The following is a 15,506-nucleotide window of genomic DNA, read 5'->3' as shown; positions in this document are numbered from 1 at the left end:
TCTATGGACCTCTCTTAGCAGTATGGACAGCTGTAATGTCGAAAACTGCATACTCAGGCCATTAAGGCTCACAGTTTTACGCCATTGTTCGTAGCCTACCGTAAATAATGACAGTATGCTTACAAACAATAGAGAGACAGTTTAAACAATTTAATATTAGCCTTTGCAGTAAATAATACTATTATGGGAAGGTCAGGTCTTTATTTTATGTGAGTTGATAACTGAGTTGCATTTATTGAGGATAATTTGATGTTAATGTGGCAAATTCAATAGATATTTACATGAATGAGGGGTTATATTATTTATGTCATGTTCATGTTGTTTAAATCATGTTACGTTTCTGTATATACTCAAGTTTTTTGGCCATGTTTCGCGACGTAATGAGAATTCCATAGAGCGCCTCGTAGTGCAGGGAGCGGTGGAGGGTAAGAGGGCTCGCGGACGTTCACCCATGCGGTGGACGGATCAGATTAAGGCTGCTGTTGGCGGTGCGCTGAACGAATGCAGCCGGATGACGGTGAACAGGGAAAGATGGCGGAACATTGTGAAGCGAGTTGCATCTGCCCCTGATACCTCATGATGACCACGACCGCTCTGTCAAGAGTGATACGACAAAGAAGACGTTTCTGTATGACGATATTGTAAATCTATATGTACTCAAGATGTTTTGAATTCTGTTAATCCAGCTAGGGGTTTTCTTACCTAACTGATCTTAAAATAACTTAAAACTAACTTTAGTTTAAGGGCTTTTAGTGCCTACCTAGTATAATTTACGAAAGTACTAACGACTTCTCTTGTACATCGTGTAAATACGAGTGGTTACAATGAAGCCCCATTCAAATTTCTAATCTGAATTTTCCTTTTTTTAAGTTTCCTTTTTTTAACAGACTTAAAATAAAAAATACGATGGTTTTTAATTAGGTATATTTTTGTATTTTGTAATTAGTGGATTGTAATTAATGTCTATTTACAAAATTTTTATTCTATGTGAAATAGTGTCCATTACACGTAGTCTGATGGTCAGGATCTAATAATGGTATTATACAGGTATTGAGAGAAGCATATTTTAATTAAATTCAAGCTTAAACTCGAACTCACACTCAAACATGTATTTATTCAATTAGACTTCTTAGAAGCAGGAAGCGTTCAGCAGTTTCTACACAAAAGAGCCAGCAAGGCACTCTATAATTGCTCTTAAAATCATGTCAATTTAACATGTAAATTCTACATTAATAATATGTGCATATTATTGATGCTAAATGTTTGTAACACTGATGCCTTGGCCGGCCAATGAGTGACATGTCCGTGGCCCGAATGTTGCAATTATTCGGGAAGACAGCAAGTTTGAAGTCGGTTAATAATATTAAAACGGTAAATCTGTATTAAATCAGTTTAAATATCTGTTATCTAGACCACGTTTACAACATTCTACACGAATTTAGTCCTTTACGTTTATTTCAAAATTCCTGTGTTCAAATAAGCGAAAAATTTCTTAATTAAGTTCAGAGTTGATTTCGTATTGAGTGCACAATGAAATTATGGTACTACTTAAAGGGAGGGTTTTGAGGGAAGCATTGCTTGATAAATATAATACATGAATGAATGAATTAATTGCTGGAAAATTTGCAAATTAATTGATATTATTATTCTTTCTAAAATAAAGTATTATACATGAAAATCTTATATTTATTTTATTACTACAATTTTATTTTGATAACGCTTAAAATAAACAATTTCACCGAATAATATAATAATAGTGAGCACAAACGATACCAATAGAATAATAATGGGTATAATAGTATAATCAGAGTACGATCTCTCGTGGTCACAAGAGAAAGCTTGTTGAATTTTCAGTAATATCATCCGTCGGACTAGACCAGTTTCCTTTGCTCGTAGTATCCTAAAATGAGAGAAATTCTTCAGGAAAATTTTAACTAACGATACGTTTGATAATTGAGAACTTGAGTTGAATTGACTGACTACTGCAGTCAGATCAGATCACTCTAATTTGAGCGTTGTTAGGGTCTTTTCTATAATGTGTGAGTTGATTAACAGAGATAGGGCGTCTGCAAATGCGTTAACCGTTTTTAAGAAGTAAGGAATAGGGTTGGCGATGGGAAAAAAGGATTGGGAAGGTTGAAGAAAAGGATACTGGCCTCCTCTCCCACTCAGCAAACGAACACAGTAGTCGCATGCTACTATTTCACGCCGATACCCTGTGAAAGTGCGCTATCTTAACCGGTGCGACCTGAACCAACTTGTGCTGAAGGTTATAATCTTCATAATCTTCCTCAATAAATGATCAATGCTCTTACAAATATTGTAAAATAATTTTTCAATTAACAGAAGTTGTACCAGAGTGGGTTTAACCAGAATGTACTGTCAAGCTTCGTAATATTAGTCTACAGTGGCAGCAACATCCTACTAATATTATAAATGCGAAAGTTTATAAGGATGTGTGTGTGTTTGTTGCTCTTTCACGCAAAAACTACTGAAGCGATCGCAATGAAATTTGGTACGTAGACAGCTGAATAACTGGAATAACATATAGGCAACTTTTTATCCCGATATTCCTACGGGATACAAACTTACGTGGGTGAAACCGCGGGGCGCAGCTAGTATCCCATACATTAAAGAGCTCCACTGAAATTCACTCACCCTGACTTGAATTCTTCCTTAAATGCAAACTGTTTTGAGGTATAAAAGTATTTCTTGGCCATTGAATACAAATCCACCTCGATAAGATCGCATATAACATCTTTGTCAAACGCTGGAAAACGGGAAAGAGGAAATTGAATGCTTGTTATATTGAGATTGTTTTGTTAGTTTAGATGAACACCATCTAAAGAATATAAGTAGTTTTTCTTTGCACCACAGAACGCTGCACTGTATCTATTTTTAATCGGGGTTTTGATCTTGTTATTCAAAACTAAATGGGTTTTCAACCGATTGACATGATTATTTTTAGTTTAATAGAAAATTGTTGCTATTTGGTCCCATTACAGTATCGGGAGTGGTACCACCACCGGTCGGTGACCCCTTAAGTACTAGCAAAGTATTTATTGTCAATGCATAGTAATTCTTATATAAACAATATGGTTTTCATAAAATAAAAGCAAGAAACCTTCAAGAAGAAACCTTCATCTTCTGTCAATGTGGCAATTACATTCCAAAAGGTATTATTATGCAAGACAACAACGCTTATAATAACACCTTTATGGTAGAATCAACTAAATTGTCTCAAACTCACTTGCTCTTATGTACGCGTAAGGAAATAAATTGTTTAATCCTAGATTCTAAACAGGGCAATATGACAATATAAACCTGTGAAATTATTGTATTGTCCCAGAACCTTGATAAGTTAAAGAAGTTTGAATTTAGTTTGTTATTTAAGGTGTCGATTACATACAAACATATAGATGAAGCCAATTAAAGCGTGTTAAAAACAAGCGAAGCGAAAATAGTCAGCATTACAAACCAATCAAATGTATTAAATTTAAATAATTTACAATGAATCTAAGTGCAATTTCATTTCACACCACAACTGTGCTAAATTATATTAAGAAAATAAGATATGTCGAACAAATTAAAATATTCTCAAAGGGAAACATTTTTCATATGTGATTGTATAAAACAAAAAAGGAAAGAACTAAAACCAAGATGTTTACTCATGCCATTTCTAATAACTTGTTTGTGTTTAAGAAATGACTTTTTTAAATTTCAACAATTTTTTTTAAACAATTACTTATATAATAATAACTAACATCTCTTGATTATTGGATATAATGAGTTATAATCAGACAGAATAGCAGTTTTCGTATCCTTCAGTGCCTCTAAGCCGGATGAAACATTCATTATTTTGATGTTACGCATTTTTTTCCTCACGAGGCTCAGATTTTTATCCATCGGTACTTGTTGAATCTGAAATGTATGAGAATTGTGAATACCTTCTCTATTTCTTAGTAATCATAATAAAGTATTTTATCGAATCTGTTTTATTTAAGGTATTCTTATATACTTCTATGTTTTTTATATCAGGAAGAGATTCTCGGAATTAAAAAAATTCATAGATATTATCTATATAGATGTATGACGAGATTTTGTAATGTGCTACTGGCAATATTTTATAGTAGCGACTTATTCGTTTTATACATAAAACCTTCTTGCTAGTATATAATAAGACATTTGCACATAACATTCACGAGAACTCAAATTGGAACTAACCACTTATCTATAACATATTAATCAATATTTTAATTAAACCTTTGAACCTGGCACCTCTATTCAAAAAGAAATAATTTGAAATTCCCGCATCTAAAGCGTAGTATACCTAAAATACAAACTATTCGAAGAAAAGCTGTAAACAAGAATTTATAATTTATATGAATTGAATATGTAATTATATTTGTAATGCAATGCGAAATAAAAGGCTTTGTTATCATTATTCCCATTGCTAAATACAAAGAAAAAAATGTCATATTTAGATAAGTATAAAATAAACGCAGAATTAAACTACAAAATTACTAATATCAAAATATATCGCAACGCAAAACAAAGATTTCCGGATCACATGATTATATAATAGGACAGAAGAATTAACATGACCTACTACCGAAACATGTAAATTCCAATCCTTGAACAACACAAGCTATTTTTAAACTTAGGACCATTGCAATAAATGCCAGTTTTATTTGAAAACGTATCCGAATAACGGTCTTGGAAATATTTTGTTTTTGTATAAGAACCTTCATTTACTATTTATATTATCTATGGTGTAACATGCAATTTTCCTGGAAGCATCTGTTATCGGACTGAAATGTATGGCGGTATATAAAAACATACAATGTTTTCCTAAAGCGGAAACTTAATATCTTATTAGATTATATTCTCCCGAGTTCAAAAAAGGAGGATATAAATTCGAACATTTAGTGTTTGATATCTTGTCACTTTTTATTGATTGCAGCGATTTTTTACGATTCTTTTTTATTTGAAATCTGTTGCCTTCCATGTGGTCCCATTTATATTTAGTCTAATTGTGACAACACGAACGCGGATATTTTTTGTTAAAGATAATTATAGTGTCACTAGCGCCCCCTAGGCTATAAATCGAGATCACGTCCTATGCAACGGTGAAATACTAAATATATCCTAAGATTCGCGCATTCAAACAAACCCTCAGCTTTATGTTATCAATACATAGTATAAACAATATACTTACTGGTCTATTCACTATAAAATTTGTGTCCTGTATAATTGCGAACTCATAATCACTTCTAGCTAAGGCCATTAGATCCATATCTCTGTCATTATCATTCACTATGTGGGAGAGAAGGTTGGATGTATAGAAACAATGTATGACGTAAGAGCATAGGATGAAGAATAGGTAAGCTATGCGACGTGAATATAAGTTCGCGTGCAGTGGTAATACTGAAATAAATATATTATTATTTGTTAGTATTATTTATTCCTTGAACAAAAAATCTTCTTTAAAAAGTCAATTCCCGTGTCGCCTTGTGGGTATGGCAGATGCTTTCTGCATATGTATCACTGATCGATTTTCTTTATGGACAAATGGGTTTTTCGTGTTGTCTTTTCAGACCGAGACATTTTTTTTCTTAATCCTTACCAGGAATGGAATGAAAAAGAATTCATTCGTATGTTACATTCAAAATAGCATATAAAAACCAGTCAAAACTGTTCTTAACTGAAGGAATAGAAAATTACATTCGACTAAAATCGATGCCAGAAATCGTTTTGACCCATTGTGAATGACAAATGAATGAAAACACAAGGAAGTTATTACATAACAATAGATAAGTTGTTTGGAATTATATCCTTACATTGATTGCAATGAAATACAACTGCATAGTAAAGAATAGTAAAATATACGGCATTCTGGTAGAAGAACAACTGAATATATGTTAAATATAACAAATAAACATTTATTGTACATATCAAAATTTTAAAAATAACCCTGCCCTTCTGTGAATTGAAGTCTAAAAACGGCAAAATATCCGGCTCAAAGTTTCTATTTCCTTCCAAACAACTTCTAACGGAATTGGGTTTGCCTTTTCTTTATCCACTCGTGGACTTTTTGATACTTCGGGCGTATTTGATTTAATTGCATTTTATTATATCTTTTTTATAATTTGTTATGTGTGCATTGTTACACATTAAAAAAAATACAGGTTTGTAATCGTTAAGTGTGCACAGACGATTATTCTCTAGCTATTACAGATATCAAAAAACTTTATAATGATCGAATATCGAAAGTACTTTTACCTAATGAGTAAAATGACAATAATAACTTGCACAACAAGGACGTCACTTCAAACATCTGCTTTGAATACAACATTTTGCACGTACTAAGAAATAAAATGTATGGGAGTGTTAAATGTACTTTTTTGTATACTTCCCGTTTTATTATGAACAACTTGCTATAGCATTTTACTTATTAGGTAAAATACTTTCAATATAAGTTTTTTGATTTCCATAATAGTTATAGAATTATCGCCGATTACACCATGTATGTACAGTACAAATAAATACAAATACTTACTGTGTTGGCAAAACGCAGAAAACGCAAGCAACAACTCATGGCAATAGCTGCATTCGCCGCCGACAATACGCTTTTCCCAATAGCTTAGAATATAAAAGATCAAGCTGCTAAGAAATAAAATGACGATGATACAACTCCATACTAGTGGTGTGAACGGGAGGCTGTAGAAAGTGTGAAGGATTCTCTCTCGCTTGTATCGAAGAAGAAACCCAAATCTATAAATAAAAGTGAATTTTATCATTTATAAAACCCGATTTAGTTGAATGGTAATATGGGGCACAAAGTTTCCTAATGTCTTGGGGTTATTTTCATTGGTTGTTACAGCTCGCACTCGAGGTACGCACGCATGCCTTATAATTATTAAAAGTGGATAAGGCCCGCATGTTGGGAATTTAACGAGAATTCAAATAATTAATAAAAATCTGCATACATATTAGGCTGATGCGTTTTGAGTTTTGTCGTAGGTTATTTATTTTGTCATTCTGGACGCATTGTATGAAAAAATCTTATGAATATACGTCCAATCCGTTTCAATACCTGTTTATTTGAGACGACCTTCTCAATATCTTATACCTTTAAACGAGCAATTTTTGAGATTATATATATATATATATATATATATATATATATATATATATATATATATATATATATATATATATAGAATCTCGAAAAAAAAATGTCATATTCGTGTTTTATTCGTGTTTTATCGACTTAAACTTACTTTTTTAACAAATAGTAGGCGTTTGAGTAGTACCAATTTATTATGATTATTCCTGACATCTATTGGCGAATAATAATACTATAAATGCGAAAGTTTGTGAGGATGGATGCATATGTATGTGTGCGTCTGTTACTCTTTCACGCAAAAACCACTGAACCGATTGCAATGAAATTTGCTTCGTAGATAGCTGGACAACTGAAATAACACATAGGCACTTTTTATACCGTATTTTCCTACGGGATACGGACTTACTCGGTTTCGACCGCGGGTCACAGCTAGTAAATAACTAAATTGGCCTATATACTAACCTCCATTCAAAAACAGCATGAACAGGATACGCGAAGTCCAGATACCTTTCGTTCATTGTCATTGGCCTGACGTAGATGTCCACATAGTTATTGGAATAAGGATGTATTACTTGCTCCGGATTTGTAATGTTTATGTAGGATATGCTTAAACAGATCAGCAGTTACTAGCATATATCATGGATGCCAAATTATTGCTTCACATATTAATTGGATAGAGAACATAGAATTAATTAATACTGAATGGGAGTCGAGCACGCTTCGGCAAGAATTGATCAGTTTGCACTGGGGAAGTACCATAGTAGCATGCCATTGTGTTTCGTACGATGAATGGGGGAGCAGAAGATCCATTTCCTTTTCCCCACCTGTCTCAGTCCATTCCTTATTTCCAGTCGGCAATACTTTCCTTTTCCCTTATCCCTTAAAAGTGGACAGCGCATCCGCATAGCCACTACCTTTGCGAATGTTTATGGGCGGTGGTGGTCGCTTACCATCAGGGAATCACCAGTACATTTTATGATAATATTAATTACTAGTTTCACCTTTCGTTCAATTGTCTTAGTTATTTATATATAATTCCGATTATTGACGAAGTTTGTATGACGGTATAGGAATAATTTATTACGGAAGTTTTCTGCTCAATTACGTAGATGACTAAATACGGGCGGGCATTGGGTAATAACCACACAATGTTTGTGAGTTATCTCACCCATGTCATGTGTTATATGACATTATTTATCATTTATAGAACATCCTATATTCTGTAATTATAACTTAATTATACTTCAGTGATCTGTAGGTTTTTACTTTAAAAAATAAAATTGAATGAGTTTTAGTTATATGGAGCATAAAAGACTGAAGTATAACTACAGTAATTTTATTACTACAAGTATTCTAGAACTTCGCGAATAGAGAAATATAGATAATAATATCCATTACTTAAATACTTTTTTATATCATCGACTATACTCTGTTTTAAATTAGGCCTGCTCAAAATTATAATTCTCTCTATACAAAAAATTATTTTATCATTTCAGAACTTACTTGAATTTATACATATCCTGTAGCATGAGCAGAACCAAACAACCCGCGTACGTTTGACTCCATATTGGATCGTGTTCATATTCATCTTTATAATCATCAATAAATTCACATTGAAAGAGGGAACTAACATTAAACGTAGAATTTTTTATCATATTTTCAAAAGATTGTCCTAAATAACGCAATTAATATAACAACAGAAATTTTCCCGCCTAAATATGAACATTGAACACAAAAATAAAAAAGTTTTTTTTGTTTGTAAACCCGCGCGTTTTTTGATTCGAAAATAGAATGTCTTCCCTAGTATTATATTTTTCTTATTTTGGATCTGATATTAAAGAGGTGAATGTCGAATGAGGTTACATCATGTGCTTTTATAACTTTTATTCGCGTGCCATCGTGATGTTTTCATAGTTACATAATAGTCTAGCTTGTTAAAATAATGGTTTTCAAATATTTACCATATGAATAAGCAAAATGCTTGCTATGATAGAGCGCTACTTGGAAAATATGCCGACACCATGTAACTATTGAAATTTATTGTTCTTTAATCCGTAATATATTAGATATTATCCTTACTTTATGATTGAATATGAATTTTAGTTTATGAAGAAATTCAATTCAGTTCAATATTTTACCTTATGTCAGCATTGCTTTGCCCAAATTTTACAACATGAGTTTATACAATTAATCAATAAATATAATAATTTGACTTTGCATCATGTTTAGTATCATCTGACCATACAAAGACATGAATTCTTCCGTCGTCATCAGCCCATATATGTTCCCACTGCTGGGACACAGGCCTCCTATGAGGGTTCAGGCCATAATCCACCACGCTTGCCAAGTGCGGGTTGGCAGATGTCACATGTCGTCGAACTTTTGATTCTTGGACATGCCGGTTTCCTCACGATGTTTTCCTTCACCGTTTTAAGCAGTGGTCATGCTATCCACATGTGCAGATAAATTGAAAAATCAATTTATTTCCTGCACGCTCGCCCGGTCTCGAACCCCGACTTATCGATTTTGAAGTCCGAGGTTCTCACCACTGAGCCACCACTGCTTTTTGTTAATTCTTCCGTAGTACCTATAAAAAGATTATACATTCGTTATAGTCATATTATTACCGGTATATGTAATATGTGTATAATAGTAAAGGGTTAATACAACACCATATTTAATTAACATAGTTACATAATAACCTATAATACTGTTCATTTTAAAGCTGAGTATTGTGAGGAATCACTTTTGTTATTAAAACCACTGCAACAGGCAGCTGTTTAATTGAAAACTTATACAAAATAGATTATAAATATAGCAGATGTGTCGGCGTGATTAATGTAATTACATTTTTAAACAAAAAATGTGTAAAAAAAAAATTGATCACGAGGCGGGATTCGAACCCGCGTAACGTTGCAACGTTGCTTTCAAAATTTCCCATTTATAAAGCATTCCAATGCTATAAAACTAAAAAATAAAAAAGTCTGTATTTAAGCAATAAAACTAGTTTTTAATTGACGTCGCAAAAACGACGGGATGGTGTTGGTCTTGCTGGGCCGTCGTGCCGAACCGATGAACCGATTATGATTTTGTTTTAAAGGTGAACTAGGTTTAATGAAAATCATTTAAACTTGCCGCAGGTAAAATATGGCGAATTTAACAATTTCTCACAACTACTTCAATATGGATATCATATGAAAGGCTTGGCTAGTAGAATACTATACACTATAACAAATTTTATTTACCTATATCGAATAGAACAAATGTGTATTTACATAATATTGTTTTATAGCAATAAACAATGACATAATAGAATAGCAATAGACAAATAGTTCTGTATAATTATTTACACCTTCTTGAAGTGCTGACGTCCATGGACAATCGCGTACCAGATATTGCCGCGTACATATTAACTTGTTTTTGTGGGTCTATTTAAATATAACCGAGGGGATAAACAGAAATTGAAGTTAGATAAGATGTTGAAGGACAGCGGCGCAGCATGAAGAAGATCAAAAGTTGCCAAACGTATAGGACCGTGACCACGCTCGCTATAACGTGTTCGAAACGTCGGAATAAGATATAATGTAATATATACTAATATTATAAAGCTGAAGGGTTTGTTCGTTTGTTTCTTTGAATGCGCCAATCTCAGAAACTGCTGGCCCGAATTGGAAAATTATTTCAGTGTTAGATAGCCCATATTAAGGAAGGCCATACATAGGCTATATATATACCACAGGCGAAGCCGGGGCGGACCGCTAGTGACTATATAAAAAGTATTCATAAATCATTTAATAAGTGTTTATATTACTAATATGATTTTTTAATTTTGACAATCCGTTTGTAGTGGCGTAAGGCTTAAAAAAAAAAACAAAAAACTACGCATATCGTATCTACAATGCTTATCTTTGATCACCCACTATTTTCTCACAATGGAGCTTTACTGTTCTGAAGACGGTTAATAAAACTCGTTTACAAAACAATGCTTTCATTAAAGGGTACAATTTTGACATGTTTATTACAGTTGTTATGTAGATAATTTATACGATATATTGTTTTGAGCGATCCAGTATCCTATAATTACCATTACCATACCATTTATACACGAAAAATATTTTATATTCAGCATTAAAATGCTTCACAAATCAGTAAATAAAAAAAAAATCAAGATTTTTTTTCGTGCAGGCAACCCCAGAAATTATTCCAAAATAAAAACTGTGTAAACAGCACAATTAGCTCTTTACATAATTCAAACAAAGGTTATAATGAAAAAAAAAAATGTATGTAAATAATTTTCATAATAAAAACAAAAGCTAAGTTCATTGGCTACGTCCATCGACCTGCTAGCATCTTCTTGCTCCAATTTATTTTATAAAAACAAAATAGAAAGAATCGACGATAATTACTTGATCTATTGTTCACAAAATCCATTGTTTAATAACCACTGGCTTTTATAATGAATGCCAGTGTACTTAATTTGTAATCGTTGCTGTATTTTAGAAATATTTATGATAACAAAAAATTACAATATCTATTTTTCTCAGTAAAAATTGTGTACACGCAAGCGTTAATATTTTAAAATGAAACGCTAACGCCTTAATTAAGAAGAATGTAATAGAAAATAATAAGGACGAATGGAAAATGAGGATGAAAGAATGGAAAGGTCAGGTAACCAATAATTGTACTGTAATATTATCATAAAATTGTTTTTATGATTACATCAATGATAGTTGGGCGTAACTCGTAAAAATTTATCTCTATGTTTTTAGGTACACACTCATATTAAAAAATATTCAAATTCAATACAGTTGTTAATTTTATTTTCCAATATTTCTAAAACAATGAATTGGCAATAGTTGCTTTTTAAAGGATATATATACGGGAAGACACAGAAAATTTAATACTTTACTGTGGAGCATAGGACCAAAAGAGTTTTATTGTAGGTTTGTCTGCCTATTGCGTCTATATATTGTATTTAGATCACATTATAATAGTATAAAATACATATTATGAGACAATGTTTAAACAAAATTTGTTTTCTTGAACGTAGTCTATCTATTTATTTTATACAATCCAATTTTCATTTTCAATACACTGATACCAGTTACAACAGATAAGAATATAATATTATAGCATAATAAAGGCGATTGTGGGATCTGGAGGAATCGAGAAAATGGACTGAGATACTTGCTTGTTATATAATTCCGCATTCTACAATGTTTGTTGGATATAAAAGTTGTAACAATACAATTTTAGAATTAGTATTGTATTTTGAAAATAAATAAAAATGTGCTGTTAATGAAATAGCCAAAAGAAATAACATACGTATACATGTAAATTTAAAATTCCTTGCATAATAAATACCTTAATATATAAAAGTGTGTGTATTTTCTTCTGTGTTTTACACACACACACATTACTTATAATAAGCCTTACTATCCTCGCATCAATCAATAGCAAATGCGACTAACTAATCTATCAACGCACAGTCCAAACCACAGGACCGATTGGGCTTAAATTTGCCATGCAGATAGGCATTATTTAGGCATCCGCTAAGAAAGTATATTGATAAAGACATAAATTAGAGGCAGAAAGTTTGTGTCATGTATATTTATTTGGAAAACACGGTCGAAGCTGCGGGCAACAGTTAGTTACAGGTATAAAAACAATTTATTTCTTGATTCTATGGCAGTATCTTATCCCAGACAGTAGTATTAACTAGATCATTGGAAACATCATGTTTTTAAATTTTAGAAGAGTAAAGTTTCAAACACGAACCTTAATCATCTTTGAGATAAACCCTCGTGAAAAAAGGATGCAAAATCCAGTCATACTAAACCGGTTGGATCCGAAATAATCCAATTAACGTTTCACTGATCGGAATACGTCATCAAAGTTAGTGTATCCAGTGTTAACTAGAAGGTAAATCGCTTTGTAAAAATTCAAAAATACTCGTTATCATAGCTTTATAAGCGGCTTCGCCTTTTAATCTAGTTAGCGTATGTTTACGGTTCATACAGCTCTTTGAAATGTCATGATGAATACATGCATCAGGCATTTTTATAGTGCTGTACCTAACAGCATCTGGCTACATGGTTAATTTGGTGGGTGGCAAAATTTGTAAGTAATGTCGCCATCTTATTAAACCTCGTTTGATGACAGATGTTGTTTGTTTCGGTTAACTCAAACTACGTATGTAAAAACTCAAACTACATGTGTACGCTATTATAACTTCATAAAAGATTACTACGTTATAAAAGGTTCAAAACGGGTCACTTACATAAACATACGCATCGACAGACTAGACTATATAGACTCCTAAGCGGGCGTAACAGGGTTATCAGTCGTGACTCGTGAGAGCCGCGTCAACACGAGAGTTCAAGTATTTATTTAATTTATAAGATCTTTAAATACCACGCGTATATTACCGTTCTTTCTGTTAACTGTGGCATAAGGGCTTTTTTTTTTTTTTTTTTTTTTTTTTTAACGAGGAGGAAATCTTCCAAAGATGCTCTAGCTTTGGGGGAAAAGTGGAGCATGTGGGATTTCTACCCACTAAAACCTCCTCGGCGGCCAAACTCAAAGAACAAAAGCAGGGATCCTGGGATCTCCTAAGGAACGCACCAGGATCGTGGCATAAGGGCTATATTATTCTATTGTATATTGCTTAATTTTTGAAACAAACGAGATCATTTCACAACCACGTGCCCGCAGTGCTAAAAAAGATCTTTATATAACTACATACAATAATATATCCTTATTTATTGAAGGTATCTGTTATAAGAAGCCTTGGGCACTTAGTGATATACCGAAAGATTATAGTTAATTGTTTCAAATACTAGTCCAGTGCCCGATTAGATACAGACCTCCTATGAGGGTACAGGCCATAATCCACCATGTTGGCCAAATGTAGGTCGGCGGATACTACATGTCATCGACCTTCTTTTTCTTTCTTAGATATACCGATTTCCACAGGCGCAGATAAATTAAAAAATCAATTTATTTCTCGCACGCTCGTCTCGAACTCCCGACTTATCGATTTAAGTCCATGGTCCTCACCATAGGGCCAGCACTGCTTAGAGCAGCAAATGGATAGATTTGTTTAACTTTAGTAACCCAAACAAAAGATGGCCGTTAGAGTTTAGCTGTCACAGTTGTAGTAGGGAAACCCAAGAGGGGATTTTGGGATGCTTGAGTATATACATACTATATACATTTAGAATCTTGGCCTCTCCCACTATAGAAACATATTTTATTACTATCACAGCAAGCTTGACGCTTAAAAATTTTATTCAATCAATTTCCAATATATAATAGAAAATTCCGATAAAAGTGGAACAGTAACTTTTGATTAGCTGAACGATGTTTCCTTTAGGAACAGGATCGGCCATCGGGGACGCTAGCCAACTTGTATTGACTTTATAAGTACTTACAAACTGCAAGCCGTTGATTGAAATTATTGAAAGTTGACAGAACGGACCGCGGGGCCAATAGATATTAATTGGTTATCGTAGGGGTCCTATTAAGATGTCCAGGGTCATCAGTTCTCAGCAAAGTTAGGTTGAGTGGTAGAATGATGTGATTGTTTTTGCAAAGTCAAGAAAAATTATTCAAGAAACTAGCGTTATTACCAAATATCCGTTATTCGGGGAGCTCGTTAAGCTGTGGATGCTGTGTATAATCCCTTACTGGTCGCGTTGATATTCCGTTTTTTTAAGCGGGAAATCTTACATAAGATATTCAGTACCCTGGGGAAGAAGCCGTGGGATCTGTCGGCGGTATTCCGTTCCAAGTCCCATCAGATTATGGGAGTTATGATATAGGGAATTTTGTAAGTTTGTTTGCATGTCAACTAGTATACCATATCTCCAGCGCTGTTGGTTAGGCCGTTGTTCTCGAAATGCAGTCAAGACTATTATGTCATAATCTATTAGATCATTATGGATATGCGTAGTATCAATCTAACATATCCAACTAATATTATAAATGCGAGAGTTTGCAAGGATCTGTGTGTGTTTCTTACTCTTTCACGCTAAAACTACTGAACTGATTGCAATGAAATTTGGTACGTAGATAGCTGGACAGCTGGAATAACATATAGGCAACTTTTTATCCGATACTCCCACGGGATATGGATTTACGCGGGTGAAACTGCGGGGCGCAGCTAGTACGATATAATGTTTAAAGTTCACGTCCTAGTAGCTTACGAGGATTTTAAAAAGCAAGCAAAAATTAAATAACATGCAATGAAAATTTAACTTTTGCTTTTTCCTTACTTTCAATATTAATTATAGTTTTGCATTTATATTGTTCATTAAGCTGCATTTTTGGGAAAGAAAATTACTTACTTCTCCATTCATAGCAAAAACTCTTTTGG

General features: G+C 33.2%; 1 protein-coding gene across 1 annotated transcript; it reads right to left on the bottom strand.

Moving 5' to 3' along the window:
- Positions 1-465: 465 nt before the first annotated feature.
- On the bottom strand, positions 466-8,784 carry LOC119833039. The gene is made up of 7 exons (XM_038356910.1): positions 8,633-8,784; positions 6,560-6,774; positions 5,219-5,427; positions 3,765-3,921; positions 2,659-2,770; positions 1,774-1,900; positions 466-594 (listed from the first exon to the last, which is right to left on the bottom strand). The coding sequence occupies exons 1-7, from the start codon at positions 8,782-8,784 to the stop codon at positions 466-468; spliced, it is 1,101 nt and encodes a 366-aa protein (XP_038212838.1).
- Between the last annotated feature and the right edge of the window lie 6,722 nt (positions 8,785-15,506).

This window comes from Zerene cesonia, chromosome 16 (assembly GCF_012273895.1).
Source record: "Zerene cesonia ecotype Mississippi chromosome 16, Zerene_cesonia_1.1, whole genome shotgun sequence".
Taxonomy (NCBI): domain Eukaryota; kingdom Metazoa; phylum Arthropoda; class Insecta; order Lepidoptera; family Pieridae; genus Zerene; species Zerene cesonia.
Note: the sequence above shows the minus strand (reverse complement) of the source record. Positions and strands in the feature narration are given on the sequence as shown.